The sequence below is a fragment of the Sciurus carolinensis genome, chromosome 5 (assembly GCF_902686445.1).
Source record: "Sciurus carolinensis chromosome 5, mSciCar1.2, whole genome shotgun sequence".
In the NCBI taxonomy this organism is placed as follows: Eukaryota; Metazoa; Chordata; class Mammalia; order Rodentia; family Sciuridae; genus Sciurus; species Sciurus carolinensis.
In genome coordinates this window covers 157,666,933-157,691,578 of record NC_062217.1, presented here as the reverse complement: position 1 = coordinate 157,691,578, position 24,646 = coordinate 157,666,933, and the positions used below count along the sequence as shown (strand labels likewise).

General features: G+C 34.6%; 1 protein-coding gene across 3 annotated transcripts in view; it reads right to left on the bottom strand.

Moving 5' to 3' along the window:
* Mxi1 (MAX interactor 1, dimerization protein) overlaps positions 1-24,646 on the bottom strand; it is a 71,450-nt gene that overhangs the window by 1,855 nt on the left and 44,949 nt on the right. For all 3 annotated transcript variants that reach the window (XM_047554479.1, XM_047554480.1, XM_047554481.1), the window contains exons 4-5: positions 2,842-2,956; positions 2,096-2,267 (exon numbers count right to left, since the gene is read on the bottom strand). In XM_047554479.1, coding sequence (XP_047410435.1) covers positions 2,096-2,267; positions 2,842-2,956 — 287 coding nt within the window. The remainder of the gene's footprint in view (positions 1-2,095; positions 2,268-2,841; positions 2,957-24,646) is intronic.

Genomic DNA, 24,646 nt, shown 5'->3' with positions numbered 1-24,646 from the left:
GGCATGTAAAACAAAAGTTATACAACCAGTGTTTTATCAGTGATCTCTGGAGAACAGAGAAACTAAAGGTCAAAAAAATACTTTCTGCACAGGGGAATTTCTGGTATACAATAGTGGTCTTAATTTAGGCAGCAAGTTTACTAAAACCCTTTTGACGCCAGTCTGTCTGGACCTCCCACAAAAAGTACTTGGGCCTATTTGGGAATTAGTAATTAATATTAAAAGATCCCAACCCTAAGTAGTTTAACAACATCTGTCTTACATTAAACCAAAAACTAATTCTCAGTGCTGTTTACTAATCAGGGTTGACTAGGAGATGGGGAGCATAAACTTAAAAACAGACAATCTAGGGGCTGAGGGTATAGCTCAGTGGTAAAGTACTTGCCTAGTAAGCACAAAGCCCTGGGTTTATTCCAACACTGGAAGGAAAAAAAAAAAAAAAAAAAGCAAACTAGAAAATTTATTCATTCAGGTCTTTGGAGATACCATTCTATGGATAGTTTTACAGACTTCTATGATTCATAGTGAAGATAGTTTGATATTTAGTAACTAAAATAAGACAATTGTTATAAAGCAGATTTTGAGGGATTTGTCTTTAATTTTCTTGCACCAAATATAGCCTGAAGTTCCCTCCTCTTCCCCTGTCTAGGGATGGAACCCACAGTCTTCTTGTGCCTGCTAGGCAAGTGGTCTGCCACTGAGTTATATTCTCAGCCCCAAATATAGTTTGAAATAAAAGCCTGAGTTTAAAATAAATCTCTGAATTATAGTGAGATCTATAGGATTACAGGAAAGGCATTTTGGGTGGTGGTATTTAATTTCAAAACCCAAACATAAACCCTTAAATACATACATGATGCCTACAGATACCCCGTCAACTACTACACATACTATCACCAATAATACATAATAACAATACACATTTTTAAAACAAAGTTTAAAAATTGTTTTATCCAATAAGAGCTAGAATGAAAACAGGATTTTTCATTCATGACAAACTATGCTTGATGAGTTTCATATCTGAACTAGATGAAACAAGAATGACAATGTTGACAGCTATTATAACTGAATGATGGGTACATGGGAGATAATCTATTTTCTCTACTTTTGAATATGCCTGGAAATTTCCATTAAAAGGGCGAAACAAAAAAAATCAGTCATTTGTATAAATATTTTAGAATCCTTAAGATCCCATTAGTTCTGTTTTCTCAAATTTAAGGCTTAAAATCATCAAGATTCACCTCAGGATCTTTTATTGTAGTATAAGGCCTGAGGTGGTGGAAGCTATAAAGTTCAGATTGTTTCATTTCTGGTTGATTTCTGGTCTATAATTCTCCCAAAGACAAATGTTCAAGGACAGGCAGAAAGAGAAATAAAGGGTGTGGTATTTTAAAATATACATAAAGAAAATAATATCACCAATAATAAAACATAACTCAGCATATTTTCCTAGAACAAAGAACTGAAGGGCACATCACTTACGTGGTATTTCTTGTCCCAAATGTATACCCTCAATCCAATAATTTAAAAACATCAGACAAACTCAAACTGGGGAACACCATATAAAAAGATTGTCACATTTTCTTCAAAGTATTATGGTCATGAAAGAAAGACTGAGGAACTAGCTAATGCAGTAGCTAATGCAGTAGCGAATGCTGCATAGGATCCTAGACCAGGCAAAGACCATCAATGGGAAAACTAGTAAATTTTGAATAAAATCTGCAGATTACTTAATAGTATTATGTCAGTTTAATTTCCTAGCTTTAATAACTCTATTATGGTTACATAAGATGTTAACATTAGGGAAAACTGGGTTAAGGTAGATGAAAACACTACAATTTTCTACAGAAAACTTTAAAAGTATTTCAAAATGGAAAGTTTTATATAGACAGATATATATAGACAGACAGATAGATATATAGATAGATAATCCCCCAGAGAAAAAGAATTCCACAGTTAACACAGGCAGGACTATACAATGTTGTGATTGCATAAAATATCAGAGTTGGTGAAAAAGAAAAGCAAATACAGTGTGCCTCCTTATCCAGATAGAGAGATGCTTAGTATTTCATTAGAGAAAAGGCACACTGCCTACCTCGCTCTGAATCAGAACGATCTGAAGAAATAGTTGATCCAATGCTGTCCATTCGTATTCGTTCCATCTCTTGAGGACCCTGCAGCTGTTCCAGTCGCCGCTTTAAAAATCTCTGTTCTCGTTCCAAGTTCTCAAGCTGGTGCTGGCTTTTCCTTTCAGCTTCTTCAAGTTTCTAGGATGATGAAATGATATTTATATTTGTGGATAGTCCAGTACAAACATTAACTGATTTCTACCTGATATCTTAAAAGAGTTTTTTTGGCTGAGAAAACATAAGTGAATATACATGTGTTTGCATATATAAAAACATAAATTCATATTCTTAAACAAAAAGAGTCCTGTCTTATTTGTGTATGAATGCATATGAACAAGACAGAATTTTAAAAGTCTGTAAAGTAATCTTTATAAAGGACAAACTTCCTCTGCAGTGTGGTATTTGATGGAAAAATACTGAGGGACACAGCCAAATTAAGTCATCTCCACCAGAGGGCACAACTGTCTTCCTTCTGGTTATCACAAGAGTAATTGTTATTTTCCTAGCATTCTCAGCTCTTCAAAACAATTTAGTTTTTTATCAGGTTATGTTGTTCCCATCAGATTAGCTGATAAGATTTTAGAAAAGATTTGTCTGAGGTCAGTTATTAAGGAGGGCATGGTGAGCTAGCTAATGTATATGAACAGGAATCATTGCTAATAATTAAACCAGCCCAGAAAATCAGTACAAATCTGAAAGTAAAAACTCTCACCTTGATGTGTGCTTTGGCTTTATTGAGCAAACCAAGTGTTGTGTGCCTGGTGCAGTCTGGTCCTAGTGGAATCAGAACTTTTAAGCGTTCTAAACACAGGCGCAGATGAGCTCGTCTAAGACAAAAAAAAAAAAAAAAAAAGTAAAATGAGTACAACCTGAATGTTTCACTGGAAACATCATAAAACCTATTTTAAGAAAATAATTTGGGATTATTCAGCCTATAAACAATTCTTCAAAGTATCTGCAAGTATAAGGGTGCCTGCATTTCAGTCCCTCCCATTTCCATTGTACTCAAGACATCAGTCACTTCCTATTATCCCCAGTGGTGATCTGTCAAAGACAGTTTTAGCCTACACTATAAACTGTCAACTGTATTAATATAGAATAGTAATACTAGAGCAAAAGTACTTGATTTTGAATGCCTAAAACCATAGGCTAGAGTAGGGGTTTTCAGATAGGGTACCCCAGGAGGTATAACATACACACAAGTATCTATTTCCTCTCTCACCTTTTAATTATAAAATACAACCCTACCTCTCTGCAGTTGTAGCCACCCTACAGTGTGTTACATATTGTTATTATGTATTATGCTGAACCAAATGAACTGCTGATCCTCAACCATTTCTCACAAAAACTGCAATTTCATATGATCAACAAAACAGAAACAAAATTCTCTAACTACCTAGGATAGGGTTAGACAACATATAAGGCCCCTGTGGTCAACACTAACTAGTGAAATCACAACCCATAAAATAGTTACCAGCTTCCTATCCATGTAAAAGAATTAACTTTTCTTTTTTCTCTCTTCCATTCTCTCATTCCTTGCCTCTACTCTTTACAAGGAAACAGGTGACAATTCTCTACTAAAGTCATAAAGTCACTGCATCCTCAACTCTATCCATCTTGAGGAAAAGTCAGGGAAAGTTTCTCTTGCGAATGCTAGGAGAGCCTCATGGATTTACCTTCCTGTGCTCTAAAAGAAGCTATGATCATGATGATGAGAATGAGTTCAGTACCTAGTTTCACCCTGAAACAACATCTAATCTTTGGTTCTGTGCTTCATAAACACAATTCAGTAGTTAACAGGGTATATGAAAAGAAAATAAGCTAATGTGTTCATAATTTCCCCTTAACTCCTTAGAGTTAAATGAATTTTTAGCAACTATTTCAACTGCACTGGGAACAAAATGTGCCCTCCCTATTTTCTTCTCAAAGAGGACCAAAATGGGTTTAACTAGCTCTGTCAACAAAATATGCTTTCTCTGTCTTAATACACAAGAAATAATAAGTGAAATCCTCTAAAGCTAGCAATGTTAAAGAAGGGTAGGAGAAGGTGATAAGCAGCCAATTATGTCACTGACAAGCAAGAATGATTAAGGGTAGTGAGGTCAGAGGTTTGGCTGATGTATTGTCAAGATTCTTTTAGCGCCAACTAGCCCAGCTACGGTTAGAGGTCTTAGAATTTCCATTCCAAATCTATTGCACTCATTGCCTCAAGTCTAATACTTGGTTCTAGGTTGAAACCTGATGTACTTGATGTGGATAAAGGAATGTTTTTATTTTCTCTGAATTAAAGGTGTATCACTGGATTCCCCTTAAGATATTTAACAATTTCAAAGTCACTATGTGCCTCTGCTATGCTACCCAAATCTCTTAAAATGAAGATCTCATATGATCACATTGCTCTAGTTGAGCAGACCAAATACAAAAGCCATAACACAAAGTAAAAACTGCCTTTAAATTCTTCATTAAGATTATCATGGCATATGCCAAACAACTGTACTTATATAAGATTGGAGGATGGAGAGACTGGTGGTTCTCTGCTAATTAAAGGTTCAGCTTTGAATTCAGTCTTATTAAAAAAAAGTTAACAGAGCAACTAATAAAGTTAATAAGTAGTACATTACCACAAGAACAGCTTTATCAATTTTGTTCAAATCCTTAATTTCATAAATTTGGTATATAATTATTTTTTTATATTTCAGTTTAAGAAACTTGTGACTTAGTATAGTTTCATATCAAGAATAAAAAGGTGGGTCAATTTTCTGTTTTCTGAGACTTACTAAAACCTACACATAATATTAAAACGTCTTTTTTCCTCTCTCTTAAACATTATTCAATTGTGTACTTATTTCATGATTTTTGTGAACTCAGAATTTGTTCCAGATATTTGCTTGAGGGAGAAGAATAAAAAGTGAACTCTTAAGAGTTTATAATCCAGACTATAGCATGAAACATACTATTTGTTTCATATTATTCATTTTGAAGTAAGTTGTGTAGATATCAAGGGCAACACAGTGAATAAATGGAGAGATTCCATTTATGGAATGGAGGAGGTAGACTTGTAAAAGAGGCTGAAACTTGACTTTGGATTTGAAGGATGTTAGACTTGTCTATGAAGAAGAAAAGTTTTTCCAGATAATTAAGAGAATGAAAGGACCTAGGTTTATAGCTGGAAAATAAATTTAAATCTAAGATTAAAAATAACTCAGTTTCATTCATTCAAGAGAAAAACAACTTAGTTGGCATTCTATAAGGAAGAATCAGCTAAGTTCAAGAGTCTGGAGACTTTCAATAAATTACTTAAATTTATTAAGTAATAAATCAGGAGCTGCCAAGACCAAGAGAGGCTTAAATAATGCTAAATGAACTGAAAAGGCAGAGTTCCCTAAAAAATAGTTTTATTATTAAAAAGACACTCCTAAACATTTCTTCAGTTATGTAATTGTAAATCTGCTCTAAGATACAGCTTACACTAAGGAAACTGCGAAGTCGTGTCTTACAAAGGCCAGTGGTGCCATTCTCCATGCTTTGTAAACATGGTTCTTCAAAACAGACCCTGGTTTGAAGGATGAGCACTGGGTGATGTCTGCTCTTCGATGGGAAGAGGACTATCTGCGGAGCTAACTGTAATTTCCTTCAGTGTTTGTACTTACAAACGAAACAGGCATTTGGACAGAGTAACAAAGGGTAAACGGAAGCAGAAAGCCAGCAGCTGATCAGGTGGGAGCCACACTTTTCAGAAGCCATCTGTAAATGCGCTTTCCCCCTGTGTTTATATGCCGCTCAGGCAAAGGCACCCTTCCAAGAGCAACGGACATAAACTGGAAAGAGTTAAATCACATTCTTCTTGCATAAGTTTTTTCTCTCCAGCAAATTTCTAGAAGAAATGCATGGCAAAGTATTCTTCCCTTACCATGGTGCTGCTCTCTACACTTTACCCTACAGTCTCCCTGTTGGTAACCAGATTGCAAGCTTAACCACCAACGACCTAGAAAGGCATATCTTTTGATGCCATCTGGCCTTTTCTTTTCTTGCCTTCATTCTCATGTGACTGGCGGCTCAGGATCCTCCTGTATGGGGTTGCTAAATCATGGGTTGTAAGACGCTGTAATCATGGGGGAAGGAAAGAAGACAAGAAACAAAGAAGAAAAAAGCTTGATTTGATTTGAAAAATTCTTATTTACTGAGGAAAAAAATATGCAAGTATCATACAATGATGTTTTTCAAGTCTCCAAAGATTAGAAGAACTAACACAGAGAATAAAGATCTGGCAAAGGCATGGTCCTGCACCTGACATTATAAAATTGATGGAACTAGACTTGATGGAAAGTTATTTTTTAAAAGTTAGCCCCCTGGTTAGCATTTACTTAACTTTTATTTAAGACACATGGATAGCTCAATAAAAGTTATAAAGCCAAAATCGTTTCTAAGTTAGTATGAGTGACAGTAAAGCAAAATTAGGATTAGACACTGCAGCAAGAAGGTGACCTAAGAGAAAATTCAAGTCTCCTTGCTGGCGTTGGGGGGAGGGGTAGCCTAGAGAATGAAGAGATACCAATGTACTTTTATTTTCAAAGACTCTATGAAGGTTGTTTTAAAATGAGATTCAGAAGTGGGTTTTACCTAGGATAAAAGGCAATTTGCAGTCACTAACCCTGTTAGGTGCGCACACCTTCAGAAAGGGCAAGCCCCTTCTGAGAAAAAATTGTATGCTTTTTGTTTGGGTAGATTTGGATCATTTTTCCCTGAAGGAACCAGTGCTGCTTTTGGTCTCAAACCCTGTAAACTTTACTGCCAAACTGATGTATCATAGAACACGGCCCCTCCTAGCAGCTGTGATATTTTAAAGCACAGGTATATCAACTATAAGAAGCATATGTTGTTGTGGGAGGACAGAGGAAAGAATTTCCCCTGGGGGTGGGGGGACAAACTGCAAGTATCATACAATGATGCTTTTCAATTCTTACATTTTGTCAACTTGCCTCTGGAAAAACTAGTCCCCCTAACCCAACAATAAGAAATCTAACTCCTGCCCACCCCACAAACTATTCACTGGCTGATGCCGCTGGAGGCACAGTCCTGCACTGGAACTTGCTGTCTTTTATTCCTCCACTGCAGGATACCAAGACTTTGCCAAGTAACTAAATCAAAATGGAAAACAAGTCAAGTGATAGGGACAGAGCTTGTATTTTCCTCTCTGCTGAATGTTACGCAATGGCCTATGAGTCCTCCCATGAGCCACATTCTTCAAAGCTGCAGTGGCTTGTGGCCAGGTTTCTCAACTTCCCACAAACACACCCCTGTACACGACAGCAGCTAGCTGCTTATCCTACACATTGTGTATACCAAAGTTTCTCTAAAATTTAATGTTGAGAATATTATAAAACTCTCCAAAGATACACACTGCCTTTTATGAAAAATGATATTTAACACAGATCCAGATAAGTCTAACACTATGCTGCTCATGAATTTTATTTTCTAAAACATATATGATCATATTCTGTTGTTTAGCTATTTCTGTTTATGAAATAAGCTAGATAAGCTATTCCTATAAAATAAAATCTGGTAATTATATGTTTCACCTACAACTTACAGATTATCTACTTCACAGAAAATAAACTGACTATTAACTCCCAGGTAGTAACTTGGCAAGTGGCATTTCCCTAGTGTCAGACTTAACTATGGTAGTCATGAGACTCAATAACACAAATAAAAACAGAAGAATAGCTTGAACCCTCTTCTCACTTTTCATAATGAGACCCTCTTCTCACTTTTCAAAACGCAGCTGATTTCACTTAAGATTCCTCTTAATTGGTAACTTGTATAATAACTAAACTGTAGTATCAAGTATTATAATGACATTTCAAATTACATAATATAAGCTATATAGTATTACAATAATACAATTTTTTATTGTACCGTTATCAACCTCAGCACACGAGTAAGAATTAACATCAGTTCAAATACTTGCTGTGGGAAAGCTTTTTAAAATGACTTTCTCCCAATAAAATCAGAACCGTTCCAAGGGTTAGCTATGTATACCCCTGGGGTATCCAACACTAAGCCAGAGGATATTTGAAGTCATAAGGTTTAATATGGTATCCTTCCCAGAAGTCATCATTTTCCCAGATTTGGAAGAAAACCCCTATTTTACGTAAAAGCAAGCACAGAAAATGTACAATGTCCATTTGTTAATTTATTCATTTATTTTTTCAGCACTGGGGATTGAACCCAGGGCCTCACACATGCTAGGCAAGCAATGAGTTACACCACCAGCCGTTTTTTATTTTGAGACAAGGTCTTGCTAAGGATGCCCAGGCTAGCCTCAACTTGTGATCCTCCTGCCTCAGCCTCTAGCGTGGCTGAGATTATAAGCATGTGCCACCATGCCCAGAAAAATACACTTTTAAAATAAAAGGCAGCTTCAAATAAATTCCACACTATTTCATACCACATCTCTGGACCTCTAGAAAACTATGTTCAAACTGCTAAGGCAAATTACTACATATCACTATTAGAGCTCTGAACTTCAGAACATTATTTCTAATTTATGGCTGGGATTATGTCTCCCAAATTTAGAGAGAAAGGGACAGGGGAGCAGGGATGAGGGAACAGGAAGGGGAGGGCAGCAGGGAGAGGGGAAAAGGAAAAGGGGGAAACCTTTGAATACTTAATAAATTCATAATGATAACAGTGGTCATTTTTTTCTCAAACTACATGGATTCTCACTGGGCTGAAATATTAATCCTTTACAACACACGAAGTGTCACTCAGTCAATAACTCTGATCATCAGTAAACAATTAACCCCACCCTATTATGCCACTAAGCTAGATGCTGTGAAGATTTTAAAGTTGCCAGTAGTCATCTTTTATCTGTGTGAAGACTATAATTTTGCCCTCTGCTTCCCACCTTTCCAGTCTTATTTCCCATTACTCAGACTCTTGCAAACCTCTTCTACGACCAAATGTGCTTTCTGATTGCCAATTACCTGGACTGCCCTTCTTTCCACTCTCTTCCTGGTAGCATCTAACACATTTTTCTGCCCACAGCCAAACTAATGTTTCTTCCATGAGACCTTCCTTGCCAGATTCCTTCCTCAGATGATTAATCCTTGATTTTTATGCTAATCACACTGTATTTTAATCGATACATACTTTTACTGCATTGCTTATTTTTAATCATTTCCATTTTTTCAACACCAAACAGACTGACTAGCATACAATGGGAGGAAGAGATGTAACATAATTTCTAATGGATGCTTCTGGAACTTTTCAACTTACCAAAGTTGACGTAACAATCAATACTGTTATCTCTGAACAGTATAATCAGATACCAGGCCAGCATTGAGAGAGATGTGCTTATGAATCTGTTGTTTCTGAAGTGCTGAGGTGAGCCGTATCAAAGGTGTCTACATGCAGAGCAACTGCAGTCTCCAATCTGACTCCTGATTAAGAGTTGGCGCCTTCTGTGTGCGTGTGGTGCTGAGGTCGAACCCAGGGTTTTGCACCTGCTAAGCAAGTGCTCTACCAATAAGCTATGTTCCCAGTCCCCAAGCCTCTTGGCACCTTATTTTGAACTATAGCCATTAAAACAAAATGACTTTTATTTAAGTATTTACAGTGGTAAGGGACTACCACAACAATGCCAAATGAAATTCAGAAAACTGAATAAAATTTTCTGTCACAAATTTTCTGACCTTAACAGGCCTCCTAAACTGGGCATTGTGGCACATTACTGTAATCCCAGAAACTTGTGAAGCTGAGGCACAAGGATGACAAGTTCATGGCCAGCCTGAGCAACTTAGTGAGACCCTGTTTTTAAAGAAAGAATGAGAGGGGGAGAAAAAAAAAAAAAAAAGCCTCCTAACATGTAGAATATTTGACCTATTTGACCTAACCTAACTTAAATTTAAGCTTGGCCTGTTCAAGAAGTAGTGACCATATTAAGTATAATGGCAGGAAGGCAATCACTAAGGAGAAAATAGAAAAAGAAACAGCTAAGAAAACCCAGGTATGAGAGGGAATTCTAAAAAGAAATACTCCATAATACATGAGATAAAAAACTTAAAAGTTTTTATTCTCACCTTTAAATGAGAAACTAGTATATGCAGAGGCTTACAAGATCTCTGGACTGCTGATCAGTTGACAACTGTAAATAATTATTGTCCTAACATTCACCCCTAAGAAAGACTTCATTTTGACAGCCTCATTTGAAAATAATAAATAATTAAAATTGTGTTCCAGAAGCAAATATTCTTCACTGGATCCTCCTACAAGGAACATAAAAACTTGATGTCCATTCTGCATTAAATTTAGCTTCTGTATATACATCTCCTCTTATCTGTTTATAAGGATTTGGTTCTTAAAAAACAAAAACAAACTTGATCATTCATTCAACATATTTCTTCTTGGGTCACACAAGAACTTTCTGTATTCCAAGTTTCAAAGTCTGGGAAATAGGGCTACATCACTGGAGAAAACAGTGGCAATTTGTTCTAAATACAAAATAGCTTATTTTCCTTTGGCAAATCTCCAGGGGATTTGGGTGGAGGGAAAGGATACTCCTCTCTGGAGAGATCAGGCTCTGGACCTGGACAACTGTCAAAACTTGCTGTGGGTGGAAGAGAATTTTTAAAAAATTATTTATCTTTCACATCACTCTGGACACAGATTAAAGATTTCTGCCTTATTAACAGTTTTCTATTCTTTGGCCTTTTGTTGGTGCTCATCCCTATTCTGGCAGCCCCCATTAGCTGATTTAATGGTACCAAAGTGCTGAGAAGTATTGCTGTCCAAAAGAAAAAGCATTCTCTCACAGGGACTGGGAAGGCAATCTGCGATCACAACAGTAGCTACTTGTTAATTTTCTATTTGAAACACAGTGATGTCAATAGTATTGTACCCTGCCAGCCACCATGGGGTAAAGTACATTTTGAAACCAAAACAAACTTCCTACGTGCTGGCAAGTCAGATGTGAGAAACAGTTGATAACCATGGTGTAAGACACTGCCTTAGTTTTTACATATGAAAAACACAAGAATTACATCTAGTTTTCTATAGAAGTTTAATTCTGTCACAGCACCACTCCTACCCAGAGCCCAGTGCAACTGTTTTATTATATCAAATTAATCTCTGGGATGACTGAGAGAAATGAAGAAATATTGTTATGGATCTCTAATAAAACAGTGATCACAACATAGCACAAACAGCACACATGAAGAATGCTTTGTAATGTAACTGTTCATTTAAAAACATAAAATGAAAATAACAAAGTGCCCCACTAATCAGATGAGATTAGTTTAACAGTTCATTTCAAGGGGTATATTTCACTTTGGAGGAAGGACATGTTTTATTAAATGGAACAGGAACACTCTGGCCTAAGAGCAATTCATCTAGTAACCTAGAAGGTAAATATTCACAACTTGTACAGAATATAAGTAACCTAAAATGGAGCGCTAAATGACTAAAAGTGGTAAATAACCATGCTTACTATTAGCAGACGGCAAATGGTTTAGACATTGCTAGACATCTGACAATTCAGTCAAGTCAGACAACTATTATTTTTAAAGTCCCATTTTGGCAAAATTTTCCTAAAATAAAAAAAAAAAATGTTGCTCATTTGTTGGTAGGGAGGGATATAAATTTTGGGGTAAGAGAAGGATAACAAAGAGCAACTGCTGGCCAATGTGTTTTGTTTTGTTTAATAAACCTGAAGCATATATCAATTACTTGGAACCTCTAGAAAAATAAAATTCACAGAATTGAAAATATGCCTATGCCGTAGTTCTAGTAATGACCGAACTGACATTTTGATGTATCTTTTTATATCTAAACTATTTAACTGTTCTGAGCTTTCTCTTTTATTATACTATACCACATTTTTTTTCTGACCCAACTAAGGAGAAGTTTTTGAATTATTTTTGGAAGCAACCTAGCACAACACAATTACCTGGCACCAATCCTGAGCATACTTTCCTTTGATAAGGCAGAAATTTCTTCAGCTTTGTATTAGGGCACTGACAGATGAGCATTCTTCCGAAGGTAGACTGTGAACATGCCTTAAGCACTACTTTACTTTTTAAAACCCTTCTGAAAAGGGAAAGGTGTTCAATGGATTAACAACAATTACAATAATCTACTAAAAGGTTTTTACCAAGTAAAAGACTGGCTTCAAGTTGTGAGTGGGTGGTAACACTACACTCTGTGACTTAATTCTGTTCATATTTGTCTAAATCTTAGTTTGACTCTCCTCTGGAAAAGCTCAGAAAAAGATTAATTGAGAGAGGAATCAGATCTCCAATATTTATTTAATTTTAGCCTTAGCTCAATACCATTATAGTTTTCTGTTCAAGGACTACTTCACAAGTAATACGGTACTTTATTCTGTTTATTTTTAATTCACAAACAATAATTGTACACGATTCTATCAATAGCTCAGAACAATCCAGAAAAATTATATAGTTCCATGGATTTGGGAAACAGAAAGAGCCAGCCTGAGGGAACACGTTTCATTTTGTTACCACTGCCAGTCAAAATTGTGGCTGTTCATCACAACAGTTTGTGTGGCTCTCTTGCCTTAACACATTTCAACATAAGAATATAAGAACTATTTCTCCAACTAAAGTTTGGAGATTACATTTTCCAAATATGACTACATTTCCTTTCAGATACTGCAAGATAAAAGTCCAAAACATTTTTCATGATCAGAACATCTCTCATCTCATAGAACAAAAGCTACATAAGGATTCTTTGAAATGGTGAAAAGTGAGACCCAACATTTATTCAGTATTTTCTTCCAAGAACACCAAAATTTCTTGAATACTGCAAGTCAGCAAAACTAAGCTTCCTCTTCAAGTGACCCAATACACAAAGCAGTAAGTTCTAACTGCTTTCATAAGAGCTAAGAACCCAGTATCACCAAATTGCTCTTTAAGAAAAGCATTCTCCATTTACAAAAATAGCAGTCCTGTAAAGTCGTTCAGCTCTGTCTAAATTGTGTTATGTTTACAAATGTTTTAACTGCAAAGATGGAATTTCTAATTGAAAAAGAACCTTATTTAGAAGAGACTGAATTTTTTTTTAAACAGCTCTGCCAAACACAAGCTGTTCTGTAAAGAAATAATTGTGAATCAAGCTGGAATAAAGTGAATCAAGACGAAAAAAAAAAAAAAAGACATCACAATCCTAAAGAAAAATGCCACAATTGGTCATACCAAATGATCCAAATGCCAGAGTTTGTCAGTGATACCACAATAAAACTATGATGGTTGCCCTCCAAGAAAGTAGCCCTATACATTAATGTACCCATAACATCTTTTACTAAAACCCAATAGCATTATCAAAAAATTGATCTAAACTTGGTTTGATTTTTTTCCCACTTTTATTTAGGGTAATAAGTCCCTCTATAGTTACCACACATTGTATTTAGTACTACTATTATTGTTGCTTTTTTTTAATCTGAAAAATTTCAACAAGTTTCAGAGGGGGTATATGCCCAAATTTTAGTCATTATGATTTTGGTGAAGAAATCTACTAAGTGTACTCTTCCTTAACTTCTAGATTTCTCCCTTATTCCAATTTAGTTATTACATTCTCAGATTAGAAGGCCCATATCTTTCTTATATTTAATTTTAGATTATTTTAATGACTGGAAATTCAAGCATTCCATGAAGAATTGAATGCATGTATATATGAATTATGTTATGGAGATTGAACTACATCTCCAGCTCTATCTTGTATTTTGAGACAGGGTCTCACTAAGTTGCCAAGGCTGGCCTCAAACTTGCAATGTTTCTGACTCAGTCTCCTAAGCTGCTGCAATTTTAGGCATGCACCACCATGCCTGGCTGAGTAGATTTTGTAATGGCAGAAAACCTCAGTTTTTAGGCAAGGGTAAAAGAGACAGGTTTGGGGTCAAAATTTTTTTAAAAAATCAATCAATCATCTAGGGTTGATGTACTAGACGAGGCAGAGAGTATCAAAATGCACAGGATTTCCCATGCAGTCATCTTGAGGATTAAAAGGACAAACTGAGAAGCACTAAGATAAAATATAATTGACAAGAGGAAATGCAACTGACCCTTGATCAATGTGGGTTTGAACTAAATATAAGGAGTTTTTTTGGAGATGTTTGATAATTTGAAAAAACTTCCAGGAGAACCATGTAGCCTAGAAATACCAAAAAAACTGAGGCATTACCCAATTAATATGCTAAATTTTTATGTTTCTACAAAGTACCACTTAAAAAGTAAGTTATTTTAAAAAGGTATGTCATAAAAGCATAAAGCATACATAGGTAAGAGTTTATCATTTACTACCACAAAATATTCATAAATCTATTATTAAAAAGTTAAAATTCATCAAAATTTATGCACACAGACCACAGGTGGCAGCATTCACAAACGAGAGAAATGGAAACAAGGGAGAGATGCAGCATTAAACTGCAACTGTACAAAATCAACCACAGTACATACTGTACTACTGTAATAATTTTACAGCCACCTCCTGTTGCTATTTCAGTGAGCTCAAGTATTGCCAGATCTGCCTAAGACACCATGTGACATTAATCACCTCCCCATGAACAGTTCATCTCTTCAGTAAATTTTATATGGCAGTAAAAAGTGGTATCTTGGAGTTATTTTTTACCAATATATATCAAGTACAAAATATGGTTAATAGAATGTTTATGTTTATCAGTAAGGCTTCTGGTCAAAGCAGGCTGTTAGCTATTAAGTTTGTGGGGAGTCAAAAGTTATATACCAATTTTTTACTGCTTGGGGAGTTGGCACCCCTAACCCTCATGTTGTCCAAGGGTCAACTACATGATCTCTAAAGTTACTAGGCTCTTCATCATATAGGACTTACATTAAAACTAACATTAACAATACTCCAAAACAAAATAACATCTACGAGATTCTGCAGGTCTGAGGAAATGGCCTTCAGTTTCCTTATATACCCAGAGTTACAACATTTATCCACTCTGGTTGAAGTTTTTGGTTGTTTCCACAAGAAACTTAGGCCTTCACCAACACTGCCACCATAAAATGAGAGAGAACCATAGTAGACACCTCTTCACAAGGAAAACAGACACTAAAAATGACACTGTAATTAGGAAAGCAACTGTAAATTAAGAGAATAAAAAGGCTGTATCACATTCTCCAAATGAACTCCCAGGCTCATATCTATCCTATTCATGTTCAATTAACTAGAAGTTCACTTTTACTCCAGAATAAGTAATAAATTAAAGATTTAAGATAGAGCAAAAGAGATTCCTCATAAAAGTTCTTTCGAACCAACATACTGAACACATGATAAAACCAATTATGGTAAACTCCTAAGACAGAAGAACCATGCTAGCTTCAGTTTATGATAAACCGCTGCTGTGTTTACCTCAACTCCCATCTGAGACACATACAATTTAGCACTTAGTTACATTTTTTGTTGTTGTTGTTGTTTTTGTTTTGTTTTGCAGAACTAGAGAATTAACCCAGGGATGCTCTACCACTGAGCTGCACTTCAAGGGTTTGTAAACTTTTATTATTCTGGGACAGGGTCTTGCTTAAATAGCCAAGGCTGGCCTCAAACTTGCTATCCTTCTGCCTCAGTTTCCCCAGTAGCTGGGATTACAGGCATGCACAGCTATTCCTGGTTTATCATATCCTTCTCAAAGGGGTTTTCTAATAGTATCTTTTGTCTTTTACCTAGACTATAAATCCTCAAGAGCAGGGCTCAGTACTTCTACCTATTTTATCCTATCCCTAGTACCTAGCGCACAGTCAACGCCTAATAGGTGCTTGTCAGTTGATCTGTAATTACCTTTAGGAGTCCTTTGTCAGTGCCAAGAACTAAGCCACTTCAAATGAATTCCCACTTTCACCAAAGATTTCAAATCAGAAAACAAGATCTTGGGGTTAATGGTATATGGGACTACTAAGAGACAGTCTTATGGGTATCTAACAACTACCCATTATTAGTCAAACTAGACTGAGTGTTCAAAGCAAGTTCAAAATAAACCCTAAATTTTCAAGATCAAGTGATCAAGAAAATCTGAAACAAACCGTAAGCCTAAATTCTCAATATTTCCTAGTGCAAAGGCTGGGGAAGGGGAAAATTTGTGAGAGGGGCCAAACTGTATTTTAATGGGAATTGTAAAAATGCTGCTAAAAGATGAATAATTTTAACTACTGCTTATTCCTAACCACTGTTGGACCTGTAATAGTATCCTAAAGTACTCAAATTTCTAATTTAAAAAAAAAAGAAAAAGGTTGAGAAACCTCTGATTAACCTTCACTTGACAAAAAAGATGGGTTCACTTTGCAAGGTGAAGGTACCAAACTCAAAGTGTTTGTGATAATGGTTATTCCATGTTCAAACTAAAAAATCCTAGATAAAAATAGAATATAGTTTTTTATACCATTTCCAAAAAAGTTTTTCCATTAGAAAAACGCATTTAGAAAAAAAATTATTTTAATATAAAAGCACTAACCAGTGCTAACATGTCTAAAAAACCATTTTTTATATTACTAAACTAAGCACTGTTGACTACAATTTTTAAAAAAAAGGAATTTTATTATCTTTCTGTGGCAAATTCTAAGGTCAACTGAAATTCAAAAAATAATAGGCAAATGCCTATTCATCATGACTAAATTAACCTACATAAATTTAAATGAAAATTAAAAATGTATGATTTTAAAAATAGTGAAAATCAACCACTATTATCTTTTCTTCCAAGCACAGAAAATCAGAATGTGCTAAACATAAAAATTTTTTAATTTCTAATAAAATGTTCAACAGAGCAAGAACAATTTTAATATACCATATTTGAAATTCACTAAAATAGTTACAGATCACTTCCTATTTAATAACTCCTATAATCTTTACCTTAATTATTTCACAGCTTTCAAATGAGCCAAACTTATAATTGCTTTTTTTTACAGAGATGTATCTTTGTAGAGATATGAAGATGTGTATATGTATGTATACATCACATACTCACACATGGGCGCATGCTTTTTAGTTGTGGTAACGTAAGAATGACTCTAAATGAACACCTGTAAGCACCAGTTGGCTATTTAAGTAACAATCTCCACAGTTAGCAATATTTACAGAAATGAATAGCATCCTATTATGTTTTCCTAAAACTACTAATTCTAAAGGAAGAGAGACATTAGCTTTCAAAACAAGTGTAAGTCTTCCCAAGATGCCCCCCGCAAAGAACACTGTTCCAGCTGATTATGGAAACTTCCATGAAAGACTCTTATTTGTTTAAGAATATTACAGACTTCTAACGATGTCAAATTAAACTTATGAGAATAAAAGTTACACGCAAAAAAGGTCAGAAGCAAAACAGGTTTAACACAACTGCAGATAGAAATCACAGAAAAGAGTCTGTATCCTAAACCAGCTAAAGCTTAATAAGATGTTAATATTAAGATAAAGAACTATGTAGACAGAACAGGGTGACACCACCTCAGCGACAAGATACTTGTATAAATTTGAGACATACTGAGGAAATGTTTTCGTAATAACCAAAAAAGATTTGTTGCAGCTTCTATGCTAATTATAGTAAAACTTTAAGACTCAGTTGAGGTTCTCCATCTGCTGTACCAGTTCAAATATAAAAGTGTACCCTCATCCATAAAACCATCACACTCAGGAGGCATTTTCCCATGGTACACCAACCTTATCAGAAGTCCCATTATAAAGCACAATCACTATGTATTTCTTAAGTGGGTCATATTACCTAGAATAAACTATGGGGACAAACTGTTCTCTTTGAAGCCAGAGTAGAGAACAAAACTATTATCCTTGGAAAGGGAAGATGTTTTCAGGGTAGCAAATATTTCATTGTGTGTCTTCCTAAAATATTTTCATTCTTCAAGTGGCAGGTTTCTCACATACACAAACACACAAAACACAACTATTTATTTGATTTGGCATTTAAATTTTCTCAATATAACAGAAGGTGCAAAGCTTGCTACAGAAACATTCATTATAAATTCAATGAGTACTTACTTTGAGTACTGAGTGCAAGGTACTATGTTTAAAAATACAAAGACAACCAAGTTGTTTATGTCCTCATGGAATGCACACGATTCAGAAAAAATATACATGATTCAGAAAAAATATACACGATCCACAAAGAGGGGAAACTACAATGTAAAGCAGTGTGGATTAAAATTCATGTAAGTGACAAAACCAGTGAATCTCAGGAATTTAAAGGAGAGACTACTTTGGATAATCAGGAAAGACTTTGTGAAAAGTATGTATTTAGCTGTGACTTGAAGGTAGTGTGAAAAGCTGATTTGTAAATCAGAAATCCTACACTTTGATTCTGACTTTGTCATCAACCAGCTTGGTGGAATTGTGCAGCAGATAACAGAGGGACTTTAAGTTCAGAGGACTAGACTAGGTGATTTTTCTTTTTGGTGGTGCTGGGGACCGAACCCAGAGCCTCACACACGCAAGGCAAGCGCTCTACCACTTGTATATTCCCAACACCAGACTAAATGATTTCCTAACATCTCATTAAACATTATGATCTATGTAAGTATATGAATAGATTTACATTTATTACCTTTCTAAAAGTTTTTTATTATTTTTAAGTTCACAAGTAAGGTGCTCTTAGGAGCTAACAATAAATCAGCATGATAGCATCCCCTGGAATCTCACTTCCTTTTTCAGCTACCTGTATATCAGTTTGACAAGTATCTTTTATGACATGTATCTTTTACATGCATTTAATACACATGCATGTACATATATAAATACATGATTTTGCTTTATTTTTCAATGTAATAAAATCATATTGGAAACACTAAGTTGCAATTTGCTTTTTTTTTTTTTTAACATAATGTATCTTGGAAATCTCTCCACAGATACAAATACAGGTCTACATCATTTGTTTTTACCTGATGCAAAGTACAGATGTATCATCATTTATTTAGCCATTTCTCTAGTGACAGAAATTCATATTACTCCTAATTTGGGGTTATTATAAACACTTCTGTTATTCTTGTTCATGCCTCTCTGCACATAAGAAGAAACTCACAAGACATGTGGTTATAGACAATGAATCTGAGTCAAAAGTATACAGGTAGAAAATAAAGAAGATATATAGAGGCAGAAAATGTAGATGATGAAGCAGCTCAAACTAGGCATCTATATTTTCAGCAAAAGAAAAAATAAGCAGTGGGAGAGCACTTGCCTAGCATGCACCAGGCCCTGGGTTTGATCCCAAGCACTGCATGAAAAAAAAATAAAGAAAGAAAAAATAAGGAGTCACAATAGTATACTAACAATAGCTTTAGACCAGGAGACTAGAGAAATGGGTCCTAAGTCCTTGGTTCGAAAACTAGACTTGAAAGTGAAAAATGGGATTGGCTACTTGAAATCTTAGGATTTTTTAAGACTAGAAGAGATTTCTTTCTTCTGTGTTGGAGATCAAACCCAGATCCTCAAGCATGCTATGCAAGTGCTTTATCACTCACCTGTGTGCCCCACCCCCACTCCAGCCCTCACAAGAGCTCTTAAAACACATTCAGTTCTATCATTTCATTTTAGGGAAACTAAAAAAGTCTTATCTGTAAACTAGAATGTGATTTTGATAAATGACCCTTAGCTTTGTGCTTCTACCCTACACTCTGGAGAGGTTGAAAAGAAAAAGAAAAAAAAAAAAGTTTGAATAGTCACTGCAAGTACTACAGGGAGACAACAAGTGAGAATGGTCAATCCATAGAAGTGAGAATGGTCAATCTATAAAGATGTTTCAATTAATGACAGCATAAATGTCTAGTGGACCCAATCAGCAGAGCTGATTTCCAGCAACCCTTACCAACTGAAAGCAAAATAAATAAATAAATAAACAAGCAAACAAACAAACAGTAGATGGCTCAGAATTAGGAACAAGCTCTGTAGATTATCAAAGCAGAGTGAGGACATTACTAAAAAGCTACTTTACTGTCTAAATGCTAAGGAAGAAAGATTCTAATACACTGACCTGCAGCAACTTTCTCTTCAGATTGTTTATAAACAAATATTTAGATGAGTTAAACTAAGCTGTCCTTTCTTGTTTTAGATAACAGCAGTGTGCTTTTTCCCTCTGGTATAGCATATTAAATGGACTGATTACTCATAGCAATACAATACAGTTAAAATTATAAAATGGACTCTCTGAAGCCTGAGCAAATATATATTTATCAGAGAGTACAGAGAAAGAAAAAAGTGTATAGAATAATGAATAGAAAAAGAATAATGTTTAAAGATTTATTTGTAAAATTTCCTTAGAAGTCAGTGGTAATAATATTCATTATTTAAATCTCAGAATTTGCATCTATATTTATGTATGTATATGTGTGAATACATATACCCATATACATACATCTCTACATATAAAACATTCAGCTTTGAGGAATGTGTTTACAGTATATATACACCCACAAATATATGCTTCTTGGGGAAAATTTAAGTTTTATTTAAATATTTACCACTTAATTATAAAATAAGGCCTTATGATTATAGCTAAAGAACTACATATTATAATTCTTTTTTTTTTTTTTTTGGTACTAGGGATCGAACTCAGGGCCTTGTGCTTACGATGCAAGCACTCTACCAGCTGAGCTATCTCCCCAGCCCCCATATTATAATTCTTATTTTACAAAGTACCAAATTTTAAATGAAATAGAGTTCTAAGCTGATTTTTCCAGTTGCTCTTTCACTATGTGTGTGGGGAAAGGGTTATTTATTTATGTATAAATACACACGTATGCACACACACACACACAATGTGCACATATATGTATATCGATACATTTATATATTCTTACATATATAAATACATATGTACATGTATATATACATAGAGATATATTCATATCAAGGAAATGCTTCAGAGCAACAAAAAAACAAGTTTCTGTTAATGCCTGTTAATTACTACACTGAAAAATACATATAACTACAAAACTTTTCATGTTGAAAGGATTTCAGAAATCATCTAGGGTTTTTTTTGTTGTTGTTGTTTTTATTTTTGAGACAGGGTCTCATGTTGCCTAGGCTGGTCCTGAACTTCTTAATCAAGTGATCCTTCACCTCAACCTCATGAGTAGCTAAGACTACAGAAGTGTACCATCACACCCAGCTGGCCTCCTGTACAGCCAAAAAAAAGCAAGATGCCCCAAAGCCAAGAAACTTACACAAAATCTACAGCCTATCAGTGGGAGAAAGGAAAGGAAAAATGGTATCTTTTGGATTCTGGTACAAATCTCTCACCAAAGCATTATATATCCCAAAGAAGCCATCTGTGAAGGATTCCAGGTATCCTTTTTCACCATTTGGCTGCTACACATTGTTTAAGTATTAAAACTTTCTTCACTGGCTTTCCCCAAAATAAAAACAAAACAAGGAAGTCATCTGCTTTTGAGTTAAGTTCCAATCTTTCCTGATTTTAGAAAATACAAGGAATATGTCATGTTTATACCAGTGCTAAATTAGTTATTTTCCAAGCAAATTTGTCTTCAAGAACTGGTTAGCAAGTTATGTTCTCATTACTGAATCCTTATTTATACCTGTGTTTTTTCACTAGCTAGTAACACTCATGAGAATTTCAAACTGACATTATGTACTAGAATAAGTAGAAACAAATAAAAAATACAAAATAATTATCCTCCTCTCCACAACAGCTAAAATACACTTATAAAAAGATTTCTTACTAATACACTTGGCATAACTGCCAACGTTTGTATATGAATAGAAATTTCTTTAAATGAAGATAGTTTATGAAAAAATATTTGAATCCTGGCTATTAAACTTCCAATATTTATCAAGAGTATTTATACTGCATTAATTCCTTTACCATATGCAGCAAAAGAATTCAGTAAAATAGTGTACTGACTTAAAACTCTAGAAGAATTTTCAGTAATTATTGTAAGCATAATTACTAATCAGTTTTATAGATTAACGTATTTCTCAAAGATGTAAATAAAGTATATTTTAGTATACTGCATCAACTAAAATAAATTAATAAATTAAATAAATTAAATTCTTCCTTTTTTTAACTACAAATTCGTAGTTTGAGAAGTGCATTCTTAAAAAAGGTACAGCTACACTGAGATAGATTTCTGCATTCACCTGCTATGATATTCGCCATGTCAATTATTCAAGATCTGAATTACCCATTTACTTCTACAAGTAATTTTGAATCCAAATTTGTAAGTTATAAAACCTCTGGATTTTTTTTATAAAAGCTAGAGATCTTATCTCTTCCCATACATCAGTTGTAGAACTATTTAAACTTTGGGAATTAGACAGATGAAATACTGAGAATACTTGTTTCTAGAATGCAATTCTTGTCTTTGACTCAAGTCTGTCACCTTACAGTATATATGTAGCCAGGTCAGGGAACAGAAAGCATAGTCTTAATGAGCTATTTCTGACAAAGGTCAATATAGAAACTATCTATCTAGACACAACTGCAATGACTTCATTGCATAGACTGCATTTTAGATGTGTAATTTTATCCTGGCTACACTTCCTCTATTAACCATAAATTTTATCTCCAAAACTCACCCATTACTTCATCTGTATCTCATATAACATTCAATTCTAACTCTAACAGGTGCTTATCTCTGCATTCTGACAGCTATTTTTAGTTGTCTACAGTTTTCAGCATTCTTACTCCTATAAAATATTTAAAACATTCATTTACTTATTTAAAAAATACATCAATTACATGTCTCTGACAAATGATTGTGCTATTCTTCTTACTATTTGATAATGTTAACTTACTTTATTTTTTATTTTTGGCAGTACTGGGGATTGAACCCAGGGGTGTTCACCACTGTGCTACACCCCAAGTCCTTTTTATTTTTCCTTTTGAGACAGAATCTTGCTAAGTTTTCCAAATTGGCATTAAACTTGCCATCTGTCTGTCTCTGTGGCTGGGCCACATGTGACACTGCACCTGGCTTCAGAATTTTCCATACATAAGATTATAATATCTACAAATATAAATGGTTTTACTTGTTTTCCAATCAAAATCCCTTTCATTTCCTTTTTCTTTCCCAACTACCTTGGATAGGACCTCCAGTATAATGCTGAGTGTAAGTGGTGAAGGCATATATCCTTGTCTTATTCCTGATCTGAGGGGGAAAGCATTCAGTATTTCATCATTATAGATGATACTGGATGTAGGTTTTTTATAAGTGTTCCTTTATCGGGTTGAGGAAGTTACTAGAAGTGTTTTCATAATCAGACATGCTAATATCCTTTGTATCTTAGAAATAAACAAGATCTAAGAAAAGTCTGACTACACTTTTCAGATAAATAGAACTCAATTCAAAACTGCAGACTTTTAATCCAGCTGAGGCTGTAGGTTAATTTTAAACCTATAATAATAAAGGTTTGGTTTCCCCAACCCCATAAACTTGCCTTTAATGCAAGCAATTGTACTTACCCTTTAAGTACAATTAGTTGAGGTAAGAGTTTTAATGAAAGTTCTTGCCAAACCAATCTTGTTTTTCCTCCTAACACGTATTTGTTTTCTCTAGAATGTGCTTCCTATGTATGAAAAGTGTACGTTATTTTTAAACAGATGTCATACAAAGGCACAAAATATGTAGCTAAAACCAATTAAGGTATGTTCCTCCCATCAAGGAACCCTAAATAATCATATGATATACTAAGAAACCATTGCCCAATGATTTACTCATGTTTTGTTCAAAAATAAGGCAGACAATTACTCCATCAAAATATCCATCTTTAATGGGAGCACAATAGAGTCTAGGAAAAAAATATGACATTCACTATCACATCCAAACAATTGTGATAAACATAAAACATCAAAACTTCTAATGTATATGAAAGTTGAAATTATTTATGAAATTCTAGTCTTCAAATACATAAAATGTTCCCTGTAAAAATGTTTACCAATCTCAGATCATGGAATGAAAAAGGAATAAAGATCTCACAATTGGAACATAAACTCCATTAAATTGTTCTCCTTTATAAAAATTACCCATCCTTGTCTTAGTGTAAAATATGATGCCTCAATGAGCTAAGAGTTAATAAGCCTCTAAAAAAAATTCACTGATTCTCTCCTTACAAGCAGGATGAAGTCCTGCATGGTAAAAATCCTTTAAGATGTTCCCACTTATTGAGTTTTCTCATATAACTTATTTATATTTCAAGAGTTCGTTAAATTTCCATTCCCTCCTAAAATTATTTTTGTCTGCTGAGCTCTCATGAGTATGTGTACACACACATACGCACATATATATATATATTACTTTTCACTTGTCAGAGTTTGATAACTTGTTGATAACTTGTTGATTTTATTTATTTTCTACTTTTTGTGGTGCTGGGGTTTGAACCCAGGACTTCACATATGCTAGGCAAGTTCTCTACCACTAAGCATACCCCCAACCCTGGGTGATTTTAAATCTATTCAATATCACCTATCATTCTTTTTTAAAAAAATATTTTTTTTAGTTATCAATGGATCTTTTATTTTATTTATTTATATGTGG